General features: G+C 51.7%; 10 protein-coding genes across 10 annotated transcripts; 1 reads left to right on the forward strand and 9 right to left on the reverse strand.

Annotated features, from left to right (window-relative positions):
• Positions 1 to 286: 286 nt before the first annotated feature.
• Positions 287 to 1,748, reverse strand: IAQ61_008453 (uncharacterized protein; the record flags this gene model as incomplete). Its single annotated transcript, XM_003838442.2, has 4 exons — positions 287 to 1,312; positions 1,389 to 1,487; positions 1,567 to 1,579; positions 1,633 to 1,748. 4 exons carry the CDS (start codon positions 1,746 to 1,748, stop codon positions 287 to 289), a joined length of 1,254 nt encoding a protein of 417 aa, XP_003838490.2.
• Positions 1,749 to 2,341: 593 nt separating this feature from the next.
• IAQ61_008454 (uncharacterized protein) lies at positions 2,342 to 4,567 on the reverse strand (the record flags this gene model as incomplete). Its single annotated transcript, XM_066098006.1, has 1 exon — positions 2,342 to 4,567. One exon carries the CDS (start codon positions 4,565 to 4,567, stop codon positions 2,342 to 2,344), a length of 2,226 nt encoding a protein of 741 aa, XP_065952051.1.
• A 591-nt stretch (positions 4,568 to 5,158) lies between these two features.
• Positions 5,159 to 7,045, reverse strand: IAQ61_008455 (uncharacterized protein; the record flags this gene model as incomplete). The annotated part of the gene is made up of 4 exons (XM_003838443.2): positions 6,376 to 7,045; positions 6,040 to 6,327; positions 5,730 to 5,988; positions 5,159 to 5,674 (listed from the first exon to the last, which is right to left on the reverse strand). Exons 1-4 carry the CDS (start codon positions 6,507 to 6,509, stop codon positions 5,159 to 5,161), a joined length of 1,197 nt encoding a protein of 398 aa, XP_003838491.2. The 5' UTR covers positions 6,510 to 7,045.
• A 90-nt stretch (positions 7,046 to 7,135) lies between these two features.
• Positions 7,136 to 13,129, reverse strand: IAQ61_008456 (uncharacterized protein). Its single transcript, XM_066098007.1, has 7 exons — positions 11,862 to 13,129; positions 11,702 to 11,810; positions 10,863 to 11,654; positions 9,113 to 10,172; positions 8,696 to 9,066; positions 8,446 to 8,645; positions 7,136 to 8,398 (listed from the first exon to the last, which is right to left on the reverse strand). Exons 1-7 carry the CDS (start codon positions 12,815 to 12,817, stop codon positions 7,498 to 7,500), a joined length of 4,389 nt encoding a protein of 1,462 aa, XP_065952052.1. The 5' UTR covers positions 12,818 to 13,129; the 3' UTR covers positions 7,136 to 7,497.
• Positions 13,130 to 13,257: 128 nt separating this feature from the next.
• Positions 13,258 to 13,874, forward strand: IAQ61_008457 (uncharacterized protein; the record flags this gene model as incomplete). Its single annotated transcript, XM_003838447.1, has 4 exons — positions 13,258 to 13,413; positions 13,472 to 13,523; positions 13,597 to 13,778; positions 13,830 to 13,874. The coding sequence occupies 4 exons, from the start codon at positions 13,258 to 13,260 to the stop codon at positions 13,872 to 13,874; spliced, it is 435 nt and encodes a 144-aa protein (XP_003838495.1).
• Positions 13,875 to 14,507: 633 nt separating this feature from the next.
• Positions 14,508 to 16,181, reverse strand: IAQ61_008458 (uncharacterized protein; the record flags this gene model as incomplete). The annotated part of the gene is made up of 3 exons (XM_003838448.2): positions 14,508 to 15,320; positions 15,369 to 15,907; positions 15,959 to 16,181. 3 exons carry the CDS (start codon positions 16,179 to 16,181, stop codon positions 14,508 to 14,510), a joined length of 1,575 nt encoding a protein of 524 aa, XP_003838496.2.
• A 205-nt stretch (positions 16,182 to 16,386) lies between these two features.
• Positions 16,387 to 17,906, reverse strand: IAQ61_008459 (uncharacterized protein; the record flags this gene model as incomplete). The annotated part of the gene is made up of 2 exons (XM_003838449.2): positions 16,387 to 17,464; positions 17,542 to 17,906. The coding sequence occupies 2 exons, from the start codon at positions 17,904 to 17,906 to the stop codon at positions 16,387 to 16,389; spliced, it is 1,443 nt and encodes a 480-aa protein (XP_003838497.2).
• Positions 17,907 to 18,175: 269 nt separating this feature from the next.
• Positions 18,176 to 19,621, reverse strand: IAQ61_008460 (uncharacterized protein; the record flags this gene model as incomplete). Its single annotated transcript, XM_003838450.2, has 5 exons — positions 18,176 to 18,674; positions 18,725 to 19,001; positions 19,053 to 19,353; positions 19,424 to 19,433; positions 19,482 to 19,621. 5 exons carry the CDS (start codon positions 19,619 to 19,621, stop codon positions 18,176 to 18,178), a joined length of 1,227 nt encoding a protein of 408 aa, XP_003838498.2.
• Positions 19,622 to 20,089: 468 nt separating this feature from the next.
• On the reverse strand, positions 20,090 to 21,226 carry IAQ61_008461 (uncharacterized protein; the record flags this gene model as incomplete). The annotated part of the gene is made up of 3 exons (XM_003838452.2): positions 20,090 to 20,574; positions 20,630 to 20,929; positions 21,013 to 21,226. 3 exons carry the CDS (start codon positions 21,224 to 21,226, stop codon positions 20,090 to 20,092), a joined length of 999 nt encoding a protein of 332 aa, XP_003838500.2.
• A 681-nt stretch (positions 21,227 to 21,907) lies between these two features.
• On the reverse strand, positions 21,908 to 24,131 carry IAQ61_008462 (uncharacterized protein; the record flags this gene model as incomplete). Its single annotated transcript, XM_003838453.2, has 5 exons — positions 21,908 to 22,016; positions 22,066 to 22,375; positions 22,427 to 23,170; positions 23,218 to 23,827; positions 23,880 to 24,131. 5 exons carry the CDS (start codon positions 24,129 to 24,131, stop codon positions 21,908 to 21,910), a joined length of 2,025 nt encoding a protein of 674 aa, XP_003838501.2.
• Between the last annotated feature and the right edge of the window lie 12 nt (positions 24,132 to 24,143).

The following is a 24,143-nucleotide window of genomic DNA, read 5'->3' on the forward strand; positions in this document are numbered from 1 at the left end:
CTTTAGATATTACCTGGTGAGATGCTGTAACAACCATGCTTTTGGTGTTTTGGTAATGCGGCATCTTTCTCTGGTGGCATGGGATTAGATGGGGAAATATTCTTTGCCCACAATTTTTATACGCTTTCGCGCCAATTCTTCTCGGGTTGGTATGATGATGATGATGATGTCGATGATCAGCATCCGTGGCAGGACCATCCTAGTCATGAAATATGAAAGAGTGATCCATCTACAAGTACTCCCGAGGATATGCAAAAAGAAGTCAGGAACTCATACCCTACCACACTCAACGATTTGTCAAGATCTTCAAATGTGGCCTCATGCGCCTCCCCATGCCCGTCTCCTCAATCCACTGCTCATACCCCATTCCCTCCGGCACGCCCGCCAAGCCCTCGTAATGCCAGCGCCTGAGCTCCCAATTCTCCCTATCCAGCTCGGCACACAACAAGTGTTCGAGGGCGGCGACTTCGGCGCCCTCGTTCTCAGCCTCCCACTCGGTGCTGCGCGCAATGTGCAGCCAGCGCAGGCGACCGAGGAAGCGCTCGTCAATTAGCGTGTACAGGTCGTCTGCGGTGAAGCTGCGATCTGGGTCACCAGACTTGCCCGAGGTGAGGAGGGTGAGGTGTTGCAGCGGGCGAGCGAGATGCCAGTGGGTGTGTGTGGAGAAGGAAGGGGGCATATGGCCGAAGCGGGTGTCGATGTAATCGAGGGCGATGGTGAGGTTTTGGAGCCGGGGACACCAATCGAGGACGGCGTTGAAGCGGCCCTGTTTGATGGCAGGTAGGTTGCGGAGTTCGAGGGTAGTGAGGCTGGCGGCGAGACTGGAGGTGAGCTGGCGGATGCTGATGTGGTCGAGGCCGGGGCAGTGCAGGATGCCGAGGGAGTAGAAGAATGGGGGGAAGGCTTCGGGCTGGCGCAGAATGTCCCAGAGGAATTTCCCGCTCACGCTGCCGCTCAAGGCTAGGCGTTCTAGCCGTGGCGGCCAGCGTACGTTCAATGTCCCGCTGCCTTCCTCGTAGTTTGAACTGCACCGCGGTAGACAAAGTTCGCGCAAATCACTGAGTCGGCGGAGCGTCTGGTTCAGGGATTGAAAGTTGATTTGCTCGCTGACGAGGGAGAGGTCCAGAACACGCAGATGTGTGCATTTTGACAGGGACGCCCAGCAATTTATGGCAAAAGAAGCTTGCGGTGCGATGAAGGTAGTCAGAGAGGCCTTTGTGCGGTTTAAGAGCCGTGCGGTGGTGGATTTTGTGCCTTGGTGAACGATGGTTGACAGGTCTAAGGTCTGGACGAGGGAGGAGAGGGATGTTGGCTTGGAGGCTTGGGTATTAGTATGAGATTGTCGTGATGAGGCGATGGTGCGGGATATTTGACATGAATGTATTCACCTTTATGTGTGCAAGTACTGAGGGACAGATTGTGCGCACGAAGAGTTCGTAGGCGCGGCCTGAGAGATAGGGTGATTGGTACAGTGGTCGGATGGCAACCTAGATCGTGTCTGTCAATGAGAATTCTTGTTAAGGTCTGGTTCCTGGGAGAAACAGTATCCCATATGATTCCACATACATCATAACATTGCCTGCTAGTATTAGTACACACAGCCACAACTATACGTCTGAAGGTCCACATTACCTGTTCACAGCACAGAACCTTGCAAGCGAAGCCTGCCTTTCGCGGACATTCCACCTCTCGATGTGAGATACAATCTCCAGCAATATCTCATCAGGTAGATAGCTGTTGGGTGACATGACGACAGCAGCTAAAGAAAACCTCGGAGCAGGCGCCCGCTCGCGTAAAAGTCGAGGCTGGCCGTGCTGGTGAGCAGCGGCTTGAGGTGAAGGTACCAGTGTGCATGACGCCACTGGCCTCGATCTAAGGTTACCGGTACCAGTAACGCCGATAAGCCCGAGCGACTTCACACTGTCTCACTGTTCCATATTATTACTATCAGCTGGGTGTGCATTGGAACATGAGATTATATACATCCAGATTATATTGCACGCATCCGCCATACCTAGCGCAACACTGATTGCAGATTTGATATCATGTGTGGTCGTGCATCTATCTTGTAGAAGGTACAGTGGCCTTTGATGTGAGGAGACAGTATTGATTGAAGAATCCATAGGAGAAGAACCTGGAGATGGCTATATCTACCCTACCCGCTAGTCCCTATTAGGATGTATCCCGGTTAACCTGGGATGGGGGGAGTCGCCAATGGTGGTAGGTGCTGTGGATGACATGGAAATAACAGCCTTACGCGATTCTACCTTCATCCATCATTCAGGTTGACTGGAGTTCATGCTATCACACAGACGAGCCAGAGTGCTTTGTACAGTAAGAACTAGACACAACCTCTGCTGCGGTTCCCGTATCGTGCTGCCTGATAGCCTCCTCTCCCTTCTGCTCTAGTTTGTCCAGGGGCTGACTTGTCGACATAGCTGCTGCCGCACTTGATGCCAGGGCCTTGTGATTCTTTCTTCCAGGCGCGCGCGAAGTAGGGACTTTCTGTACAATTGCGACGTTCGTCAACATACTCCAAGAGATTTTCATAAAGACGAACAAAAGCAGGCGTGTTTCTGTACTCAGCGAACGGCTCGGAATCCACAGTTTCCCCAACAGCTCCACGATCTCGAACTCTTCCGAGCGAGACCGCTGTTAACATGAGGCTTTTAGCATATGCTTGTTGCCGTGCTGGGCGATGTCCATCGTGAAACCAAGTAGAGAGTTTTTCTTCTTCCCCAATATGCAGCGATAGTTGCGCAGTGGGGTCTATGGTAGTCGGTTTCGTGTCCGTGAAAAAGGGTCCTTTCAGGTTCTGAACAGTAGGTGCTTGCTTGCTGAACCCATTTGCTATCTCGTAATCCTGAGACTGTTTCACACCATCAGGGTCGCTGAACATGAGCGCGACAGCGACCGGGCTAATAGGGGCCGTTTCTGAGTGAGAAGATTCTGATTCTGGAATTGCAGCATGCATCTTCGATTGAGAACCTTTTATTTTAGCAACATTTAGCCCCGTTCGCCGTGGATTCGCCACTGTGAGTCCCGACGCAGGGAACAGAGACCGAGCCGTTGCATAGAAATTCGGTACGTTCAGAGTTGCGACATGACCTGCGATTGACGCACGCGCATATGAGACCGGTAAGTCGGGTTTGACGACATTTTCTTCAAGTATGCAGTGCTCCTCTACATTGTGTAGGGAAGCGTATTTTGAGGTTTGCTGCTGCGTAGGGAGGCGTCCCACATTGTTTCCCATGTAACTCCCGGCATCCTCGCCAAAGGTAACTTCTAGCAATTTTTTCTGCAGCAAATGTTCTGGCACACTGCTTCCGTGGTGTTCTGTGTTGGTGCGCCCCGGGGTTACGGATGTATTTGCTCTCGAAGGGAACTCATAATTGAAATCCAATGAGCCGTTGATTTTCACTTTGCTTGCTTTGGGGCGGTCGAGTAAAGTCTGACCTGAGATAAGAGATTTGCTATGCGCGATAAATGGGTCCTCCAGTTGTTCCCTTGTGATTGTATTATGTGACGATTCTGGTGTCGACGGGTAGCTGTCTATCGGGACTGTTTTGGCTGCCCTGTCGGCGTACGTAGACGCTGACATGCTGGATTGAGTGATTATATCCTGTCTTCCATTCTCGACAACATGTCTTTCTCGGTTCTTTGCAGCACACTTGAAGAATTCAATGGGGTGATGAGAAACATCGTACTGCCTGAGACAATCCGAACTAAGTGGACCTTCCACTTTTCCACGGACATGAGCATATTTTCCAATGTTAATCCATTGAAATGAATTAGATGACCATTGATGGGCTGAAACATCTCTATTCGGGTGGCCAATGAAAACAACTTGGCCATCGAAGTCACCAGTCTGCTCGTGAAGGCGGATAAGATCAGGGAGCTTTCCAAACAGTCTCTCATAGCTGTGGCCAGGTATAGCATGTAATGCTTTCATGTGATTCTCATCACCCGTCACCCCAAAGAATGTGTCGGAGGCTTGAGAGGTAGCCGTGCTATTATCGAGCATCGACTGGATCTGAGAGTGCAACGAAGGCTTCGCAGGCAGAGCTAGATCAATGTGATTGTAGCCAGACTCATGGGTAGACGTATGAACTTCCAATGAAGGTTCACAAGCATCATTTTCAGCGTTCTCACAGTGGCTTAAATCGCTCGTGCGCATTGGTTGCCAGGTCTTGCGATGTGACTGAAGTTTGAGGATGCTACCGAGAGGTCCAGGGTTGGAAAGCAGTTGCTCACTGTCGAACTTATCGTCTATTTTATGGTAGCGTCGAGCCATATCTGCGAACGTCTTGACCTGTGACAGCGACTCTGCCGTGGAATTCTCGTAGATACGTGTTTGAGGAGTAAGTAAAGAGGCGTACTGTAGAGACGGCGAGCGGAATGTCGGTATGCCATCATCGTACTTGTCCTCGGTATTGCCACTATTGCCGCGATGGGGAATCACACGGATGTGTGAATGGTCAACGCCATTGCTCTGCATTGACGCGCGTGGTGGAAGTCTACCCTTCGTGGTGTGAGCGGGCGCGGGAGCACGGCGATCTGCTCTCATCTTAGATCTTCTTTTACAGAGCGAGGGGGGTGTTAACAGTTTTGGAGCGCTATTGGGAGTTGTGCAATACTTACGACGCCGGCCACTGCGGGACCCTGCTTTCGTCGCCAGTTTGGAATGAAGCTGTGTGGTAGGAAAACAGAGGAAGTTGCCGAAGGATATGGCGCGGGAAGAAAGATGCGAGAAAACGAGCAGGAAAATAGCAAACAGAGCGATGTCTGGCAAGAGAAGTAGCGTCTTGCCGGTGAGATCGAGTTGGTGAAGCTGGGGTCGCTGCTCATTTTGGAAGTCGCGACTGTCGTCCTTTAACGTCAGCGTGCAGAATTCACAAGAACCTCACTAATGACCATGTAAAACGTCTAACGACGACTGAATGTAGACTAACACAGTCGATCACTCTTCCCTAAGCCGAGGACAAGAGGGCCGAATGAATAGTACCTACATAACGGTGGATGGAACTGCCTCAAGAGTCTGATCGAAGGACCAAACTCCTGCTAGAGGCGTAATGCGGTCTCAGATGATTGCTGTAGCATGAGTGATACGAGGAGACGGGTATTGAGAAGCTTTCGCGATAATTCAGACTAGGGCTCCTCAGGTTTCCCATTTCTCCTCCATAGTAGCCCACTTGACCGCATCCCATACGTCGCCTACAATCTTCCGCGGCTGATAGGCTGGTGTCGTGCCAGCTTTGTATACACCTGTTTGCACCAAAATACTGGCCCAATCCGTCCCGAAAGGACTTTTGTAATTGTTACCACCAGCAATGTCGCTAGCAGGGTTATCTCCAACCATGTAGACGCGTCTTAGATGGCCAAGCGCATCTTGCGGCTGTTGTAACAATTGTTGCCGGTGCGCAATAAGGAGCTTTTCCGCAAACTCATAGGTGGGCTGATATGGTTTTCCCATAATGATTTTCTGCAATTTGATGCCCTGCGCTTTGCCTCCTGTGAGTGCTGCCCATATCCCTTCCAGGGCTTCACGAAATCCGCCTTGACCTAGCCGGGGGAGATGATACTTTGCTGCCCACAAGAGATCAGGATTAGAGAAATACAGAGGCGGTTGTCCATCTTGTTGATAGCCCCGATTGGGCAGACTAGCATCACCATTCTGTGCAGCAAAGATCAGCGGATACCGCGGTTGCAACATCTGAACTGAATCTTACCTTTGCCGACAACGTTCCAAGAATACCTTGTTCAGACAATAACACATCCTTGATAATTTGCGCATCCAAGCCCCAATCTCGCGGGTCATTGTAGACAAATATGGCGTCGATACGAAGTGAAGTTGACGGTGAGGCAGGATCAATGGGCGCAGGCAGTGGGCGTACAAAGGTCTTGTAATACGGAAGCAGCTGCTGGGAAAAAGGCCATACTTCTGGATGGGCGGCCAAGATATCGCCAGGGGTAACGACCGTCTTGAACCTGTAGAATGTGAGTCGGAGCCGGAGCGTCAACGAGCAACTGATTCCTTACCCGTACGCCTCGGCGACTGTCCTGCACTTGTCTGCTTCCCCTCCCACAACCATCACAGTCCTGCCTTTAAGGTCTTCCATGTCGGCGAAGGGTGTGTGGCTCTGAACGAACATGCTAGTATCAATGGGAACTTTGAGCTTGATGCTAAGCTCGGCTACACGTTCCGATTCGTGCTTGCCCCCACCATTGGTGAGAAGGATAAAAGGGATGCGCTGTTCCCGAAGATACGATAGGGTTTTTTGTGCACGAGGGAGTGCATCAGAGCTCCGAAGCAATACGCCATCAATACTGACAACCGTCAGCGGTGGTATGGGATGGCAAGCCGCAATGGCTTACTCGAAGGCGAAAGCGAAATCGGCATTTCGGCGTGAAGAGGCTGTTACACTTTGTAAGGTCCGGATTTGATGAAATCGGTAACTATTCCGTTTTGGAAATTTGAGCAAGTATTTGGTGAGCGTAGGTGTTGCCATACTGCGAGGGTGAGGAACTCGGAGCCTGGAGCGGTGTGACGATGGCCATACCTGGAACTCATACTAGTTTGTGTGCTAGCTCAAACTGATTAGTTACCTACAAGTAGAACCACATCCAGAATTCAATTGCTGTGGTATGGCACATATATCTACACCCTAGTGCTAAGCGCACGTTTTCCTATCTTTGAAAAAGCACTTATTGATGCCTTAAGGTATGCGTATGCTATAGCAAAACCAAAAAAAGTCTCGTTCTACAGAGCACGTAAATACCCAGCCTCGCCATCATGTACGTTAAGATTTCTCGTTACCGTAACTCCTCGTGACATTTGCCTTCTTTCCAGCACCTTCTAAACAGGCGAAATTTCATCGAGTTCATAGGTATTTCTTCGGCTGTATATGCTAAGTATATTTATCTAGATATAATATTATAAGTCAGCCTTTCAATGAGGGTAGTCAGAGCGATAAAAAAGTAATAATGTCTAGACTAGCGCGTCGGTCCAATGTAGTGTGCTAGAGAGTGAGATAAATGCGTTGAGAAAGGAAGTGTCATAGTTCCTTTCACCTGAGTTGTGTTAGTTGTGATAGTGAACAATACACGGTACATGATGTGATAGTGCGTACCTACATCCACGCGCCGTGGTCAGCATATATAGACCCCAGCTTTGCAAAATCACTCTCGTGGGCATCAACAAATGGGAAACGAGTCTGAATGAGTAAGCCATCACAGATTTTTGCATCGAGAATGAATAATTGCGCTGAAATATGCACCAAAATTTCTATGTAATTCGGAGCTTTCGTCGACCTTCTAATCAGAATGTGTTGACTCATGCTATGAAGAGTTTGGCACAGATGAAAAGTGATCACATGTCCAAGCGCACCACTTCTAGGACATACGACAGAATGCAAGAACAACTATCATGGAACTGTTGCTCACTGAGCAGCTTCTCTTATTGGTTCCTTAGTGAATACAATGTGCGAGGAAATAATGCTAGGAAGTCGCAGAAATATTGCGCGTGAGCCGGCTTCTCGTGGTCCGTGTACGACTGTTCGAAGCCTCTGGTGATAAGGTTACGGTACGTCCCCAATTAGGAGAAGTCTGCTGAAAGTCCTGGTGTTCTGCAGTGGACGTCTCACCGTTTCCTGTAGGCAAAAATTCGACTCGCTGAGAAACCACGTTCCCGCCACTGACTTGTGTAGATCGTTTTGGGGGGGAAGTTGTAGGGTGTAGCATTCTTCGTCCAGCGCTGCGTAGAGACGCGGGTGTGATGTTTGGAGATGTCTCCATTCCAAGAATGGAAGTATCTGGAATGGATTCTATTACTGGAGTTGAGGGGCGTACATCCAATTGCTCTTTATTCGAGGCCCTTTTTTTTGTAGACGCTTGCCGTGTAGAAGATTGTAGACGTGAAACTTTTGCGGATCTTTTCGATGGTACAGTCTTTGGCGCTGTTCGAGGGAATTTGACTTCAGGATGACGCGTAGCTCTGATCGAGTGTAGCTTGGACATTCGTGACTTCAAGGAACTTGCATGGCCTGATGCGACTTCTAAGGTCGATCGTATGAGCGCACGATTTTCGCGTGAAGCAATCTGACGTGTGTGCTCATGCGCCACTCTCTGGGCTCGCTCACGAGCTACTTCTATCCGTGATAAAGCGTTTTGCGCTTTAGCAGTAGAAGAAGTCGAAAGTTTTAGCCTTCGTTTCTTCAGAGAGCTGCGATTTCTTTCAGTATCTTTCCCAGTACTATCATGGATTTTGCGCTTTGTGCCCTTGTGGAGAGATGGCAAAGCAGGCCTCTCTTCGATAGGTTTCTTCGGCTTCGGTCCAAGAACACCGCGACAAGACTCAGTGCCACAGCGACACACCTGAATGTTCTTCTGGGAAAAGGGGCTGATAAATTAGCTGTGCATTCTAGGTTACGAGTATGCAATACTTACTCAAAATTATAGTCATATGTCAGTTCGTCTCCAGTCATGACCCCACGCGAACCTGCAAATAGGGCCATACGAGGTTCACCACCAACCGTCCACTTGATCATTTCGCAATTGGGCTCGCACGAATGGTTGACGAAGCGTGCAATTGTGCCACGAGTTGCGTCGATGATCATCTTGTTATCAAAACTCATCAGATAGTAGCACTGCGAACGATTAGATGCCGTGTAATGCTAATGATCGACTCGCGTCCTACCTTGTCTTTCTTGTAAACCTGCTTCATCCGCCGTTCGCATTCCCACTGAGTGATGATTTCGCCAGCATATTCTACTATAATCTGGTGTGGTTCAAATGTTCGCATAGCTCTCACACCAAAGCCACGGTCATGAGTGTCTACAACCTCAACACCATAGTCGTACCGATTTCCTTTGGCTCGTCGTTTGAGCTCCGCGAATGGACGATTACCGCACTGCTCCGGAGAAAGTCGGCAATTTGTGCTGTCGCATTCGTACGCCATAATTCGATTGTGGCATGCTTCTCCACAACCATCCTCAGGACCACAGTAGCACTGGGACGAGTCTTGCTTGTCGGGCTTCCAGAATTCCCTAGCGTCGCCGATGAATCTATCTATAGGATGTTAGGAAGAATATGGGGTTTAATCATGAGCGCTTACTCTTATTTAGTTTGACCCACCCATCCACTTTTACTTTTCTTGGTAATGGGCTGTAAACGTCGAAAGGTAACTTGAAGTCCCGAAACACATGCCGAGGGTCCTCGTTCAAGAGACGATCGCAAGCAAAAATGGGGAGTGGAAGAGCAGCATGGTTGTCTTTCGCCTTCTTTGTCTTCTTCTTGGCACGATTCTGGCTTTCTGAGAGGCGAGGGTCAAAGTCACGATGTTGCCCGACATAGAGGCCCTGTTTGAGCCAGACCTTCATCTTTGGTTTGAGGTGTCCTTTCTCTTCTAGTGGGTCCCTCAGAGCGTTGGGCTCAGCGTCGGTATCCTCTCGCTGACGTTTCAGTGGCAGCGCCGACGTCGAGACTTGACTAGATTTTAAGTGAGATTTCGAAGCACTTTTGCGAAGGCTGGTGTGAAGTGATGTTCGCTGGTCTGACGCAGTTGAGGGGCTAGCATCGACAATGCTAGACTGGTTGCGCAGGACATCCCTGCGAAGGTCGGTGACTCTCGAGGAGGTGCGACGACGTGCGGCCTGGGCTGTTTCTGTGGCAAGCTGCTCCTCGGCCGGGTCATTGGCGTCAGCCTGCTCAGATTTGAGTGGCTTTGATTTCTTCTTCTTCTTTGCAGATGTGACCCTCTCCTGGAGAGCAAGGGCGTCCAGAGAACCATGCACAACATTCTTATGATGTTTCTCGAGGTATTTTGTCGGTGTGTGGATGGCCGTACCGGCGAGAATCTGCACGTTGTAGGTCGTAACGGATTTGCGCGAGCTCCTGGCCGGTCTCCGGCTTTCGCTGACGGGTGCGACCGGGGTGGAGTGTGCCGGGCCAGGTGTCCCTCCAGAGGGCGTCGGAAGTGGAGCTTCCTCGTGGACTTCGACCGTCTGTTCTACCTTAGTGATCTCGGAGAGGACGCTGGCTCCGTCGTCAAGACTCGTGGGAGGCGTCGAGCTGGAGGGCGATGCGCTAGACATGGCCCGGACGTCGGCCTGCTTGTCCGTCTGGACGGTGATGTTGGACAGCGTCGACGATGTCGAGTCCGGAGAGAGATCTCGCTCCGCCATGATAGCGAAGACACAAGGTTGGAGAACGCGTCGCGCGTGTGGTGTTGAAAGGTGAGCCACTGACGCGCGGACGGACGAGGTCGACGATTAGGGCGGGTGTAGCGTTCGCGCAGCAACACTGGCAAAGTGCACGCGCAGCACACTGCTTACAGCCTTGGGAACGCGCAAAAATTATCAATCAGACCGGCAGTGATTGGCGGGCATGCATCAGCGTGCGATAGGGTGTTGGAAACGAGAAGGTTGACTGAAGGGTGGTAAGGTAGGAGGCTTGGAGAGGAGGTAAACACTAACCCTGTCAACCAATTAGGCTGTTCCTCATCGGTCCAGTGTCACCACCCGCGCATTCCATCCACCTCCTAGGACGGGATTCTTGGCCATTGCGGCTTTGTTTCTTACACTTGTTTCCACAAACATGCAGCATTTGCATAATTGCACGCCTATATAAGTCTCATCACCGTCACCATGGCGGTCTCACCAGGGGCTCGCGATCGTCATATTGGACTCTGGGCACCTACTCAAACGACACTGCATCTTTATGCAGGGGGCAGTAGAGGGGTGCGGATTCCCGACACATTTGGTATTCTGTTATACTGATCGCTTGCAAGAGAGTCTGGGTGGGCGCGGGCCAGGTTTATATTAGGCCCGTTATACTGTATGCACCGCTGATGCTAACTACGTTACAATCGGACCAGTCGTACTCCGAACAGCCCTACCCATCGGTCCTTGGAAACCATCCGAAGCTCGCACATCTTGCATCTCCACTCCGCCTCCCTGCTGCTCTGCAGCTAGAGGAGCCGAGCGCTTCCCGTTCCGTGGGCCAAATCTTTGGTCGCCCTCTTCATATGGCCGCTTGAGATGTAGATATGTCGGTGGTCGCGGTCGTTGCAAGACTGCTACCCAGTTCTTGAAAACCGAGCCTTGAGTAAACGGTCTGTGTCGATCTTTCTTGAGGAACTTGTGCGAATTCAAGTACTCCCGAGTTGTTTCGCCCCGCCCAACCAAGAATAGATGATATACGCCAAGACTGAAAGGATACATCCAGCCCAGGAGACCATAAAGACACATTGCAAATGGCACACGCCATCGATCAATTGCCTCCCCAAAGGACGCGCTGTTCTGCGCACGCCACACTAGAATGTGTGCCAAGCTACCCCCAACTAAGAACAGTCCTAGTAGTGTTGTAGCACAAACGAAGACGAAGAAGTAGCGGTAGTTCCGGCGTCCGACGCAGTTGTTCAGCCAAACACAATGGTGATCCTGGGTCTCGACGCAGTTATCGCAGACACGGCAATGATGCGCACGTGGGGGGCGCCAGATATTACAACTCTTACAGTATTTGGTCGGAACTTCCATGGCAGCATTAGCACCCGTCGCGGATACGACCATGGTCCACTCTGTGGTGGGAGGTCCCAGACTCAAGGGATCCTCATTAGGATTAGGTGGGGGAAAGGGATGTAAATTGCGCGGGAGTATCTGGCAGGGTTAGCGAGGAGAACACATAGACTACGAGTGGAACTTACGCCCGGATCAGAAGTTGAAGCATGGATGAAGGAAGATATTGAGACGAGGAACAAGTAGGCAAAGAGAATGGGTATCGATGGAGAAACATGGAGCCACAACCATGGCGCTCTAGGACTTGGTTAGCAGTCAGACCTGACCAAGAGGTGAGAATATACATACGAGAAACCGAAGAAAAGAGCGGCAGGTAGAATGATCATTATCGCCGTAGCCACGTTCACAGGTCGATCACGTGTATTCTGTAGCCGGCCGCCTAGACAAAAGACGGTGTTGCCGGAGAAGTACTGGTAATTTTTGCCCAAGCCACTCTTGACAGCCTCTTTGACGGGCTGTCTGCGCCCGAGCCTGGGGGATGATTCCGCTGATGTAAGCTTTTCGTGACCTTGATGGGGTCGTATCTGGGCAGCACGGCCATCACGACTGGACAACATGAAGCTGGAGAAGGACCGGGGTGACTTGCCAGGCGTGGGCAGATTGCCAACATCGTGGCCATGGGCATTCGTCAGGTCGAGGTGCTGAGGCCGAGGCCGCTGCAGTGGGGTGATGCTTTCGCCGCGACTGCGCACTGTCTCTGCGCCCGTTGGCGTAGTGTTGGCCGTAGTCCGGTCTGGCATGTCTCTGTCGGTGATGTCGGTGCCGCGCGAGGGTGGGGGGTGCTGGTCCAGTTCGTGGTGGAGGCCAAGCATGGGCCCGTTACGGATCGTCTGCGTCGTGGAGCCGATGCTCTGGCGGTATGGATTACTGCCGGACTCGTGTGTTCCCTGCGAGTAGACAGAGCTGTGGCCGAGAAGTGAGGTCGGTCGCTGGTTGCGCTGCTGCTGGAGTCGCTGTGAGCTCATGGGGCGGAAGAAGCCGTGGGCAGCCAGCGGCACGTGAGTTCTGCTCGCAGACGTCGTGGGGCGGCTTTGATGCCCCAGACTGCCAGCGACGCTGATGCCGCTCTGAACGCCGCCGCCTCGTCGTGGAGGGCTGGCCTGCGACCAGCGGTTCTGGCTGCCCGAGTTGGCGGTCGCAATCGACGACGGACGCGACGGCGGCAGGCCGGGCTCTCCAGGCGGGCCCGTCATGCCCAGCACGCGGCTGCCGGTCGAGCTGCGCTTCTGATCGGGCGTGGTCATGGCTGGCAGGTGCAAGTCGTGGGCGCAGGTCCAGTCTTTACCAGCTGCATGACATCGATGGAGGACGGCTGCGGAGGGCGCGGTCTGGCGGCGGTGTGCGCAGGAGGAAGAGAAGGGGCGATGGTGGTCGAAGCAGCGTGAGGATGAGAGCGAGGGCAAGGGCAAGGGTAGGGTGGCTCAGGTAGATGGGCGGGTCTGGGGCGTTGCTGGCGAGGATATCGCGAAAGGGGTGCATAAGGTTGATGTGGTGGTTGTAGCAAGGTCTCTCTCGTTCGACGCCAGTCCGACTCGGGCTAGGGCGCGCTTTGTGACGCAGCACGCTGAAGCTTGGCGAGGGTGCGAGATTCGACATCTATCGAACCACCACTGCGCCCGCAACGAGACGCTCAGAACAGCCGTCGCAACATCTCCCCTGCCGCAATTACAACCCGCCCTCCACCATGTCCTCCATCATCGCCCGCTCAGTCTTCCGCGCCGCCCCCCGTGTGTCCCGTGCCCCCGCCCTCCGCCGTTGGGCCAGCGCCGCCGGCGAGGGCGAGCGACAGGCCGGCAAAGATGCCCTCAAGACGGGAGCGAAGCGCGACCCCGAACTCTACGTAGGCTGCCGGTTCGCCACATAGGACTCGAGGAACAGAAGGCTAATTGGCTTCCCAGGTACTCATGGCCATCATGAGCGGCGTTTTTGGCCTTGCAGGGTGGCACTTCTGTAAGCTCCCCAAGGCCGGCCAGATTCTCCTTGGCTGCGAGCTTGTACACCGTCCTATGCTGACATCTACTAGCTCGTTCTCCCACCAGTGCTTCGTCTGAGCGATCCGTTTCCAAGGCAGAGCACAGCGAGCCGTGGAAGCAGTCAGGTGGTGAGGGCCCCTACCAATACCACCCAGGCGGTGACACGAGTATCAAGAAGGATGCTCCTTCAGCCTTGAACGTCGTCGTCATCCCCAATGTTACTCTTCCCAAGGTAGGCTTAATCATGTCTCAAGGGCCAATGCAGCAGTACTGACCGCGACAGGAACTCCACGACACCTACAACAAGTGGGGTAAAGACGGTTACTAAGCTTTAAATGCACAATAACTTTTCCTTCTCAACTTGGGCATGTAGACATAAAGCTCTCAATACCATACCGTTCCTGTCATCTGTATATCAAGTCCATGTTGGTGTGCGATATAGATTTCAGGCCCCCATCAACATGTCATGTCTCAATCAGTATCTCTTCTAGTAGCTTTGCAAATTCCATCGCAAGAAAAACAGTCTCACATCTCACAAGAATCATGTTGCATTTTCTGGGGCAAGGTTCCACACCGTGCCCTGGCCCATTTGGCATTGGTTAAGCCATGAATTTACTGGCAAGTACCTTGACATGCCACTCCGGAGCTCAACGCCCAGCCCTTCGTCTCTCTATGTTGTAGGGTATCCTATCTACCGAAGTTTTCCGACCGTTTGTCACCTGAGATGTCCTTGATGCTTTGAACCGACATCTGGAGCGCTGTCCGTCGTGCGTGAACAAGCATTTGTGATGACGATGGACTGCGAGGATTTTGCGGAGCCACCAGCTCATTCTGTGGCCGAAACGTCTTCATACTTCAGCGAGAGATCAGCCAGTCTCGGAGAAAGAGTAGGAGGGAGAACTCTATGGGGTATCTTTTTATTTTGTGTCCTCTCAAAGCCTAATCATGCCTGGCTAGGCGTTCAAGAGGAGTCAGCCAGTCGTTTCTGAATTTCGGCGACCATGTTGCTCCGCTCGACCAGCACACCATCTTTCTCGGGGTTGTTCTCATCTTTGATTCCTAGCACCTTGATCTTGACCTTTCCTTCCTTCAGTTCCTCTTCACCTAGAATGACGGCTAGCGGAACACCAGCCACCTCTGCTTGTTTGAACTGTTGAGGAAGTTTCGGTTTGAGTTTGTAAGAGAACTCGCTCTTTATCCCAGCAGCCCACAGCTCCTGGACAACTTGCATGCGCTCAGTCAACATACCAGTAAAGCCCTTGCCACCAAAAGCCATGACGAAGGCGTCAACATCCTTGGCACGCTGGGTAGACTGACCACGGGCTTTCATGATGCTGATGATGCGATCGATACCGAAAGAAATGCCAACGCAAGGAATGGGTTTGCCACTGAACATTCCGACCAATTCATCGTATCGGCCGCCAGCTGCTACGCTACCAACACCGATTTCTTGTTGCTTGCCATCTGTACGGGGCGCCGATCCTTCTGTCACGACCTCGTAGATGACCCCGGTATAATAGTCCAGTCCGCGAGCAAGAGTCAGATCGAATGAGATCCTCTTTCGAGCACCAAAGGCATCCAAGTACGCGAATAGCAACTCCATATCGTTGACACCTTTGACAACGTCTTCAGATCGAGAAAGCGTTTCCTCTGTTTTGAGAAACTCGATAATGTCATCGCCGCCCTTTCGCTGCACCCAGCTGCCAATTTTATCTGCGATGTCTGAAGGTAAACCCTTGGTCTCCATTTCCTTCTTTACTTCGGACCATGGCAGCTGCAACAGGTTAGCACGTCATTGGGGGATGAACATTGCGACGGGTACCTTGTCGAGCTTGTCCACTGCGGAGCTAATGGGGCGGATCAGCTCCTCCTTAACACCAGCGGCTTTGAAGATGCCGTCGAGGATTTTTCTATGATTGATCTTGATAGTGTATGATTCCCAGCTGAGCGCATCGAAAACATCAGTGGCAATTTTGAGCACTTCTGCGTCAGGGATCATGGCATCGTAGGAACCTGCTATGTCGAAATCGCACTGGTAAAACTCGCGCATGCGACCCTTGGTCATGGCAGGTTGATCGCGGCGGTAAACCTTTGCAATCTGGTAGCGCTTGAAGTTCTGCACACTTGGATTCATAGCAAGCCATCGCGCAAGAGGAACCGTCAGATCGTAGCGCAGCGAGCAGAGCTCTCCGCCTTGGTCTTGTAGGTCATAGATGAGCTTCGAGTCCTCCCCATATTTGCCGCTCAATATTTCCTTGAGCTCGAACACGGGCGTGTCGAGCGTTGTGGCACCGTGGCGCTTGAACACATCGGTCACTGTCTGGAACAGGCGGTCGCGGAGGGCAGCATCTTCGCCAGTCCCTGAAGTAGTTAGCAGACAGCCTGGAGAGCATAGAGGAGTGGAGTCCGTACAATCGCGCGTGCCCTTTGGCACCTTCAGGTTGAAACCTTTGCTGGACTTGTCTTCTTTGCCCATATCGTCATGAATCAAGGGTAGGGAGCGGGCGTAGAGGAGGCGTCGGGGTATGGGATGGCGAATACTGACGAGTGCGGGCGCGGCGGTGCTCTTGCAGTCGGCAAAGGTGTGTTGTAGAACTTTTTGGAGGAGCGCGGGGCGGAAGTGGGGTGAACGCATGAGCAGAAGGTGACTCAAGCCACCAAGCTTGCGGGTGCAAATGTCTAGGGCTACCTAATAGATGAGCGCTACTTATCATGGTCCGTGCATAGGTATCCAGATCACAGCAAAAACTGGGCGCAAAGGGGGATATCAATTCTGCCTGTTCACTACATGGGTTATCTATCTGGTAATGCTTCGTATTACGACCAATGGCAGCCCGCCATCACCACGCCAAGCGGAATTTGAGCAAATCCCGCTGGCCATATAGTTCCGCGACCACTGTCAATATCATGTCGATGGTGGCTTTTGTGTTCCAGTCAATGGCATCATCGACTGATGGCTTCTCAAAGCCCTTTCTGGCATCCCCTTCCTCTTCTAAAGGACAACCCCGCGGTGGTACCAGACGGTCTCCAAGTTGCGCAAGCAGCCGTGCGCGAGCGAGCTCAAGGGTCTGGGTGTGCTCGCCTTCAGGGTCAGACAGCGGAGCTTCTATACCCTTACAACTTGATGCGACGCCTTGGTTTTCGTGTCCATCTTCCTTTTTCGGCATTTGTGGTGGGGACTGAGGAGCTTCGGTCCCAATCGCCTCATCTTTCCACACAACGCCATTGTCTGTAGCCTGCATGCTGTGTTCCTGGTTATCCTTTGCGGCTTTACCTTCGTCAAGAATGCCAACGTTGGACTCGTGCGTGTCTTGATCAAAGTCTTCCTGTTGAAGCCTTGCGCTGAGCCGCGCGGCCTGCATCCCTAGATATCTGATTTTACCAACCATTTGGCTGTTCATGGTGCCAGCATCGCTTGTCATGGCCAGCAAGGTCCAAATCCAGCAGCTCTTTTCACGGGATATGCTCGCAGACCGACCCAACGATGCAGAACACGCTTCCAGGGCGTGAAACAGGCTCGACTGATCCAAATGACAGATATAATCTGAAGTCGGAAGGTTCACATCGATCACATCCAGCCAAGCCCCCCTGTTGCGTGGTTGTCGGTGAGACCTTGAAGCAGCAAATTTCGTGCTTGGAAAGCCCGCATCGAGAAGCTTGATCCGTAGAGCTTGGAAACGTGCAAGTATCAGATCGTAATAGCCTTGCTGCGGCTCAAGCGAAGAACGGCGCCCATCCGGATCTACTGCGACACCACTTTCCTGTAGCCCGCCATCCAAAGCTACCCAGACTCCATCTCTATAGAAGACACCATCTTCTGTGCCAGTTTGATTGCGGGACAGGGCTCTGTCATCCATATTGTTAACCTTGTTGGTAGTCTGAGCAACGAGCAAAGGCGGAATTTTCGATGCCTCCGATCTGAATTATGGCTGTCAGCTTGAGATTCCATGTCAGTGGGAGCTCTTCAGGAGCTTCCAACGAACCAGTTTACTTACCGGACGCTACGGAGGTATGCCATCGCTTCGTTTGTAGATTCCCCCGTCAACTCCACCTCGTCTTCTCCTCCAGGGAGAATGGTGCGCATACCGTAACTTTTTGCCGACCATGACTCGTCCAACACCGCCGCATCATGATTCAGGTTTCCAAAGGCCTTTTCATCTTTTATGCGCTTGCTGCCATTGCTACCTGTCGTGCCTTCTCGCCCGCGCTTTCGTTTATTGGCTGGTGCACTGGGCCGAGCTGCAGGAGAGAGCGGTGGTAATAGGGGAGTAGTTGAGATGAGATAATCGCTCGGACGAGAGAGCTTGTTGTATGTCTCGCCTTCTCTGGTGACAGCCAGATTCTTGTGTGTACTCGCCATGCGCGCATTCCAAACTGTATGCCAACTCGTAGGTAAAGTTGCGGCGAGGTTCGCGGAGGTTTACCTGATTAAGACTTAGCTCAGTCAGCTGCGCTCGGGATGTGGAGAGATGTCTTGGCACGTGTGTACCAGCGCATAGATACATTTCAACTATATCATTCAGCTTCTCTTTTATCTTTATCTTTCTTCGTATATTAAAGGAAAACACTGGTCAGCAATTGAACATAATGATACAATTTTCCCCAGTAGTTCGCGCGCGCCTCACCCAGCTATTGATCTTTCTTGGCACCATCTGGCTGGTGTGGATACTTGATGGTAAGACACCAAATGTCAAGATAATCGCAGATCGTCCAAATAACGTCTACCACAAAACTGCCGTGGACGCCTACACCTAGGCCAAGACACATGAAGACGAAGGCGACTTGGTAAACATCATTACCTAGTGCACTAGGCCACCCAACACCGATGTGCTCCTGCAGCCATGGACCAAGAGAGTCAATCACACCGTAGATCAGGGGGTATATAAGCACATTACCACGAGGGAAACGTGACTTGGTAAGATGCGAAATTATCATACGACCGACGGAATATGCGTTGATGAGCCCAGCGTAGAAGATGAACGGCACCAGGTGATGATGCAAAATAATGGGCTGGAGGTATAGGTACGCCACGATAAGCACCCAGGCCGCAAAGAAGGTGAGCAGTCCTGCAAGAGCTGAGCGCGTTTTCTGGCCTCGGGCTCGTCGTGCCTTCATGACGTTCTGAGCACTGCGCTACTGTCAGCATTTGGCCTAATCACTTTGTTACCTTGCACTCACCTTGAGACAGTGTTGAAAACAAGCACAACACCGCCATAAGCCATAAGCCACTGATTCCAGGCGAGGCTATACAGAATATCCGGGATGTAAGTATGATTCGCTACCCCAATGCTCTGAAGCATTGAACGTTGCCAGAAGCTACCTCCACCAAGAAAGGCCGTCGATGCATAGACAATACAGAGCGTCAGGATGCCTTCCACAGGCCCGGATATCACGCCAAGCGTGAGAGTGTGAGTGTGATATTCGTCCCAGGTTTGTACATAAAAGGTCAAAGAGGCTACTCAGTGTTAAACCAGGTAATCGTCGTCGGCACATTTTCTCAACATACAGGCAAAAAGTGTCAGCACGGTTTTCCAACCCTGTCCCAAATTCATAGTGGCGGAAAACAGAAGCACCTCTAGTGTGGTATTGATCGCATCAACGCCGTGATCGAAGAGCTCGCCAAGGGGTCCACTCTGGTGAGTTCGCCGCGCCTGGCTACCATCCACAGCATCAAATGTTTGGTAAAGGAACAGGCCGATCGCCCAGCTGACATACACCCACCGTGGACAGTCTTGGTCCAGTGTCGGAGTGTACCAAAGCATGGTGAGAAAATTGACAACGACGAATCCGAACCCGGAGAGTGTGATCTATGTGGGGTGAGCGCTTGGAAGGAAGGGCGTCCGCAAACATAGCTATGTTGAACGCGTTGTGACTTACAAGGTTGGGCCTATTTGATGTTAGCTACGTTCTTGTGTGCTGCTCAGGGAAAACTTACGCCATCCACATGGGAAAGCACTTGATGACAACATTGTTGTAGAAGGGCTTGAGAACATATTGCGAGAGTAGACTATGGTCGACACCCGAGTATTTGTACTCCTTGAGCCTGGGTAGCTTGTCCTGGCGAATGTACACCATGACTATTGAGCTTTCGTGGCGACAGGGCAGAAGTGGTGTTGTTGACGTGTGATATTTGTTGCTGCATTATGCAGAAAGGACATTTGTATCGTTGCATGTGCGTGATTCTGGGGACTTGGTCCGAGCTCGAATGACGTCGGACCTCCAGTCAGTCCACTTTGCAGCCTGTTTTGGTCGCGAATTCACATCTAGCCAACATCTAGCTTTACGAACGTAACCATTGGACAGAGTCTTCATAGGTTCTATTGTGACTTACAATATGACTTAGAATGATCGCATGCATTGTGCCACATAGAAATCGTACATGCTAAAAGACAACAGAGGCACGGTCTTTCGACCTCCTGATAGACAGAGAAAGAGAAGCCCACCATCCATCCGACACGGCTCTACCCAGAAAATGTTTTCTTCGCAGTGTTTTCCCAGCCACATAGATAGATTCCATAGTGTAGAGAATTTTGCGAAGTCAGCTCATGCTACAGGACTCCACGAGCAAGGTATGAGAATTCTGCTCTTCATCGTTTGGATAAGCGGTACGGTTTTATGCACCGTCTCCCCCCATCCTTCTACGTTCCAGCTCTGTTCGCGCCTGATTTTCCGTTCTTCGAGGTTGGCAAATTGCCACAAATGGTGAACCGTATTCAGATCTCCGATTTGGACGAACCATGCCCCAACACCTTCCATAACCTCTCGACGGGCTTTCAGACCTCGTCGCCAGTGTGTCTCCCATTCAAGCAAATTCCCTGGGTGTAGAGTGTACGAGCGAAGCTCAAAAATTCCACCTAGTTGGCGCGGTGGAGTCGTGGGCCAAAAAGAGAACTCTTGCATAAGTGAGGTATGCTTCGAGCTGATTAATCCTTTGAGTTTCGCATCGAACTCTGGAAAGCCGGGTTGTGATTGGATATTATGAAGAGATTGGTGGTAGCCTTCATATCGTTGGTACTCCCAGATATGTACTGTGTGAACTAGGTGTCAGCAAACTAATCTCGTTCTCAATCAGTGGTATCCTACCAAACGTGTTACAGTCCCCGACCTCAGTCCTCCAGCTGCCCACTAGATGAACCTTGTTCTCAGGAATTGCCGCCATTTTGGGATACCAGCTGCCCACAAGCTCGGTATATTGGTCAACTTTGTCTGGCTTGACCTGGTGGAACACGATTGAGTGCACATATTTTCCGCGAGCTAATACTTGGGAGAAGCTGCGTTCGATATCCTTGTCAAGCTCACGTCCCTCGGGCGTACCATATATGAGCGACGAGAGCTTTCCACTTTTCTTCTGGCCACTCTCGTGCTCACGAGCACGAGCCTCTCCTACAATCCTGATTGTTAGCAAGTGGTTGGGCTGCTTCTGAAGGTGATAGATACGGAGACTTGGTCATGCAGGTACAACGCACTTTCTTCTTGTTCTTTACGCTTCTGGCCATCGCGGAACTCCTTTTGCTTCGCATTGAAGCTCGCGACGCTTTCTGGCGTGATATCTGCGAGTGCTGGGGCTCGTGATGACTTTTGCAGGGCAGTACTGGCCGCGAAGCCCCGTACGAAAGTACCTGGGGCATACTGTGTATGCATTAGACTACGCACACCGGCGCACGCTCGTTGGGTGAGCATGATGGGATGGCTGGCGCAAGGTGTCTTGCTGTTGACTCTGGTGATGCTGGACGGTGCACAATGACTGCAGGTGAATTTGAAAATATGCAATGTTGTGTCAGCCGTAACAAACGCAATGACGGCCGTGTCAACAACAGGTACGGGTAGCGGGAGAAGTGGCCGTTTATCTGCGTAGACGCTCGCCTGGGTTACGTGCGGGTTGGAGCGAGCTTCCCCTCACTGTACGTGTAGCTCCCCTGTCGCTTCCTACGCTTTACCCGAAGGGGAAACATTGGAACCTGGGGCAAGCTCGCCCCACACATGCTGCACTGGCGCACCTATCCCGTTGAATCACGTGATGGGTCGTCAATCTGATCCTTGATATCTGTATCACACTTGGGTTGGCTCATGATCGCAGCCTACACTATTTGACATGCCCCAAGCTTCTCACAACCACTGCGACATAGATTTCCTCTAACGCTTCAGAGAGTGTCTCCTTTTATCCTACTCAGGAGTTTCGCCTCCATTCTCGATGTACGAATACAATTTCACCACTGACATCGCCAGACAAGTATATCATAAATCATTGTTCCGAGATAATATCTGTAGCCTTTCCATTACGCTCCAGAGACGACTTTCTAAATCGGGTCGCATGTGGCATTGGTTAGAAGTCGCCATTTTGGGTGTATGGCAAACATAATCTTAATCCTCATCGAAGATCTGTAGCACATTGTCTAAGATGGTAATGATCACTCTAGCCTGTAAGCCAGCGTCTGCCATGTTGCCTTTATGTGGGCCCATAATAGATGGTCTGCATCCTGTTAGTGCTGGCGGATGATGGAGGAACCGGCGTGACTTACGCCCAACAAATACCGAGATTCGCTGTGCTCATACGATTAACTTCCGAAGATTGTTGAACACGATGTAAGTGGAGAGCAAGTGCGCGAAGTGTCGCGTAGTTTGGATCAGGCAGTGCATTAATTAACGCATGCATAGAGTCTCGGCGCATCGTATCGTCGTCGATTCGTGCGGCATCGATATACTTGCTGTAGAACTCGCGAGTGAGGAGCGGATCGGGCAGTTCGCGGAAAAACTGCTTCAGTAAACCGGCGACACTGTTGACGTCATGTTGAAACGCTTCAGGGTTCCGGAAGTCAACCTGAGAGGCGTCTTTGTATGATTAAATCTTGTTCAACATGGCGCATCATCAGTTTTACATACCACTGTCAAACAGCGCCTTCATTTGCTGAATATGAGACGAGGTGCCGGGGATCCGGTATATACCCTCTACCTCCAGACCATATAGGTCCACCGCCTGTATACACTGATACACAACCATAGGTACAGGTGAGCCATCACGGCGGAACAGGTCCTCAAGAGTTATACCAAAGACAGGGTTTACAGGGGGTTGGGAGCTGTTATAGAGAACGCCACTGGTCTGCTGCGCTGTAGCCTGACCTATCGGTCCTCGAGGATATTCAACTTGCGGATATGGATTCTGCATGACCGGAGATTGAGCAGAATTATTGTGGGGTGGCGCCTGGGCTTGGATTTTCTGCGAAGACATTGTCGGCTCCTGTGAGTAACCAGGCATATGTGGCTGCTGTGCAGACTCGATGTGTGAGGATACTGGTGTAGGTTGCACGTCTGTTTGCTGAATAGGAAATATTGTCTGTGGCTGGCTTTGGATTTGTAGAGACGGGCGTTCCCCTCCAGCCACGGTCGGGACTGATGTTGGATGGGACTGTGTTGGGGTTTGGGTTGGATGCTTGACGTAGTGTAGCTCAGACTTGGCTAGAGGAGCCTTTGAGGCGTTTGCCAATATGAACTCATCAAAGTCCCTATCATTATTGATCTGGTAGATGAGTTGATTCATGCTTGGGGGGGGATGGGCGCTGCTGTCTTTGAGCGGTTGTGGGCTAACTACCTGGCCGTTGTTCACAACCAGCTTCTCGTTGAAAGATGCTAATCATTTCAGTGAATATATGGGATACTTGATGCGATGCACATACCGTATTTCTGCATCTCCATTGTCAAGGCAGCATCCGTCTCCTTGATGAGGTCCAATAGTGCTGCAACTGTTTGTGGACGCAAAGTTGTGACCAACTCCTTGCGATACGTCTGAGCTGTCTGTACCTTGCTGGCGTAATCCTGATCTGCTGCCTGAGTCTTGCGCTGCAGATCCTCTTCATGCTGGGCGGCTGATTTAGGCCCTTTGAGACCGAACTTCCTGCCTGCACCTGTGTCGCCTGTTTTTACGCGGTCAAGGTCTTCAGCCAGCTGGTCATACTTCGCCTTGGCCTTCTCGGCCAGCCTCTCCGCTTCCTGCACCTTGTTCTCCGCCGCCAATCCTTGTTGTTTCCATGTCTTGCGATTTGCGTCCATTTTGTTGGCCAACTGCAGTAGATTGTCGTGCATGGCGTGAAGGGCGAGACCGAATTGGGTGCCATTCTCTGCAATGCGCTCGTTGGCGTGAAGGACCTGCTCAAACTGCGCCTGGTAGCTCTCGTGGCGAGCTTCTGACTTGCGCACGGCATCGAGAGTAAGGCGGCTCAATTTCTTAAGGCTACCAGCGTGCTCCTCTTCTAGAGCGCCGCGACGCTTGAGGAAATTGGAGAAGTCCTGCGGATGCGTAAGCGTCTATGTGCGTAGCGCCAGGCTGATCCACACCCACTCTAGCACTCGCGATGCTGGCCTTCAAACGACTGAGTAGCGTTGCGACGCCAACATCAGAGTGTAGGACATCATGCACCCGCTGTTGTGTGTGCGCATCTGGCAGAGTAGTCTGCTGGTGTGACGAAGACGCGGCTGGTCCATCGCCGGGCGAAGCCGAGGAGCCCTCTTCTTTCGCTGTGACGGCGTTGTTCAGGTCTGGGCTAAAACCGTCGGTGCTGTCAATAGGGGGGATAGAGGGCGGAGTTGTCATTGTGGGCAGTGT

This window comes from Plenodomus lingam (genome assembly GCF_022343315.1).
Source record: "Plenodomus lingam strain CAN1 chromosome Unknown contig_30, whole genome shotgun sequence".
NCBI classification, from domain to species: Eukaryota; Fungi; Ascomycota; class Dothideomycetes; order Pleosporales; family Leptosphaeriaceae; genus Plenodomus; species Plenodomus lingam.

Coding starts and splice junctions, on each gene's coding strand:
- IAQ61_008456 (XM_066098007.1), bottom strand. CDS start 12,817: ATGACCACGCCCGATCAGAAGCGCAGCTCGACCGGCAGCCGCGTGCTG. Junction 11,811..11,861: donor GCTCTTTTCTTCGGTTTCTC/GTATGTATATTC, acceptor ACCAAGTCCTAG/AGCGCCATGGTTGTGGCTCC. Junction 8,646..8,695: donor AGGTTTACAAGAAAGACAAG/GTAGGACGCGAG, acceptor AATCGTTCGCAG/TGCTACTATCTGATGAGTTT.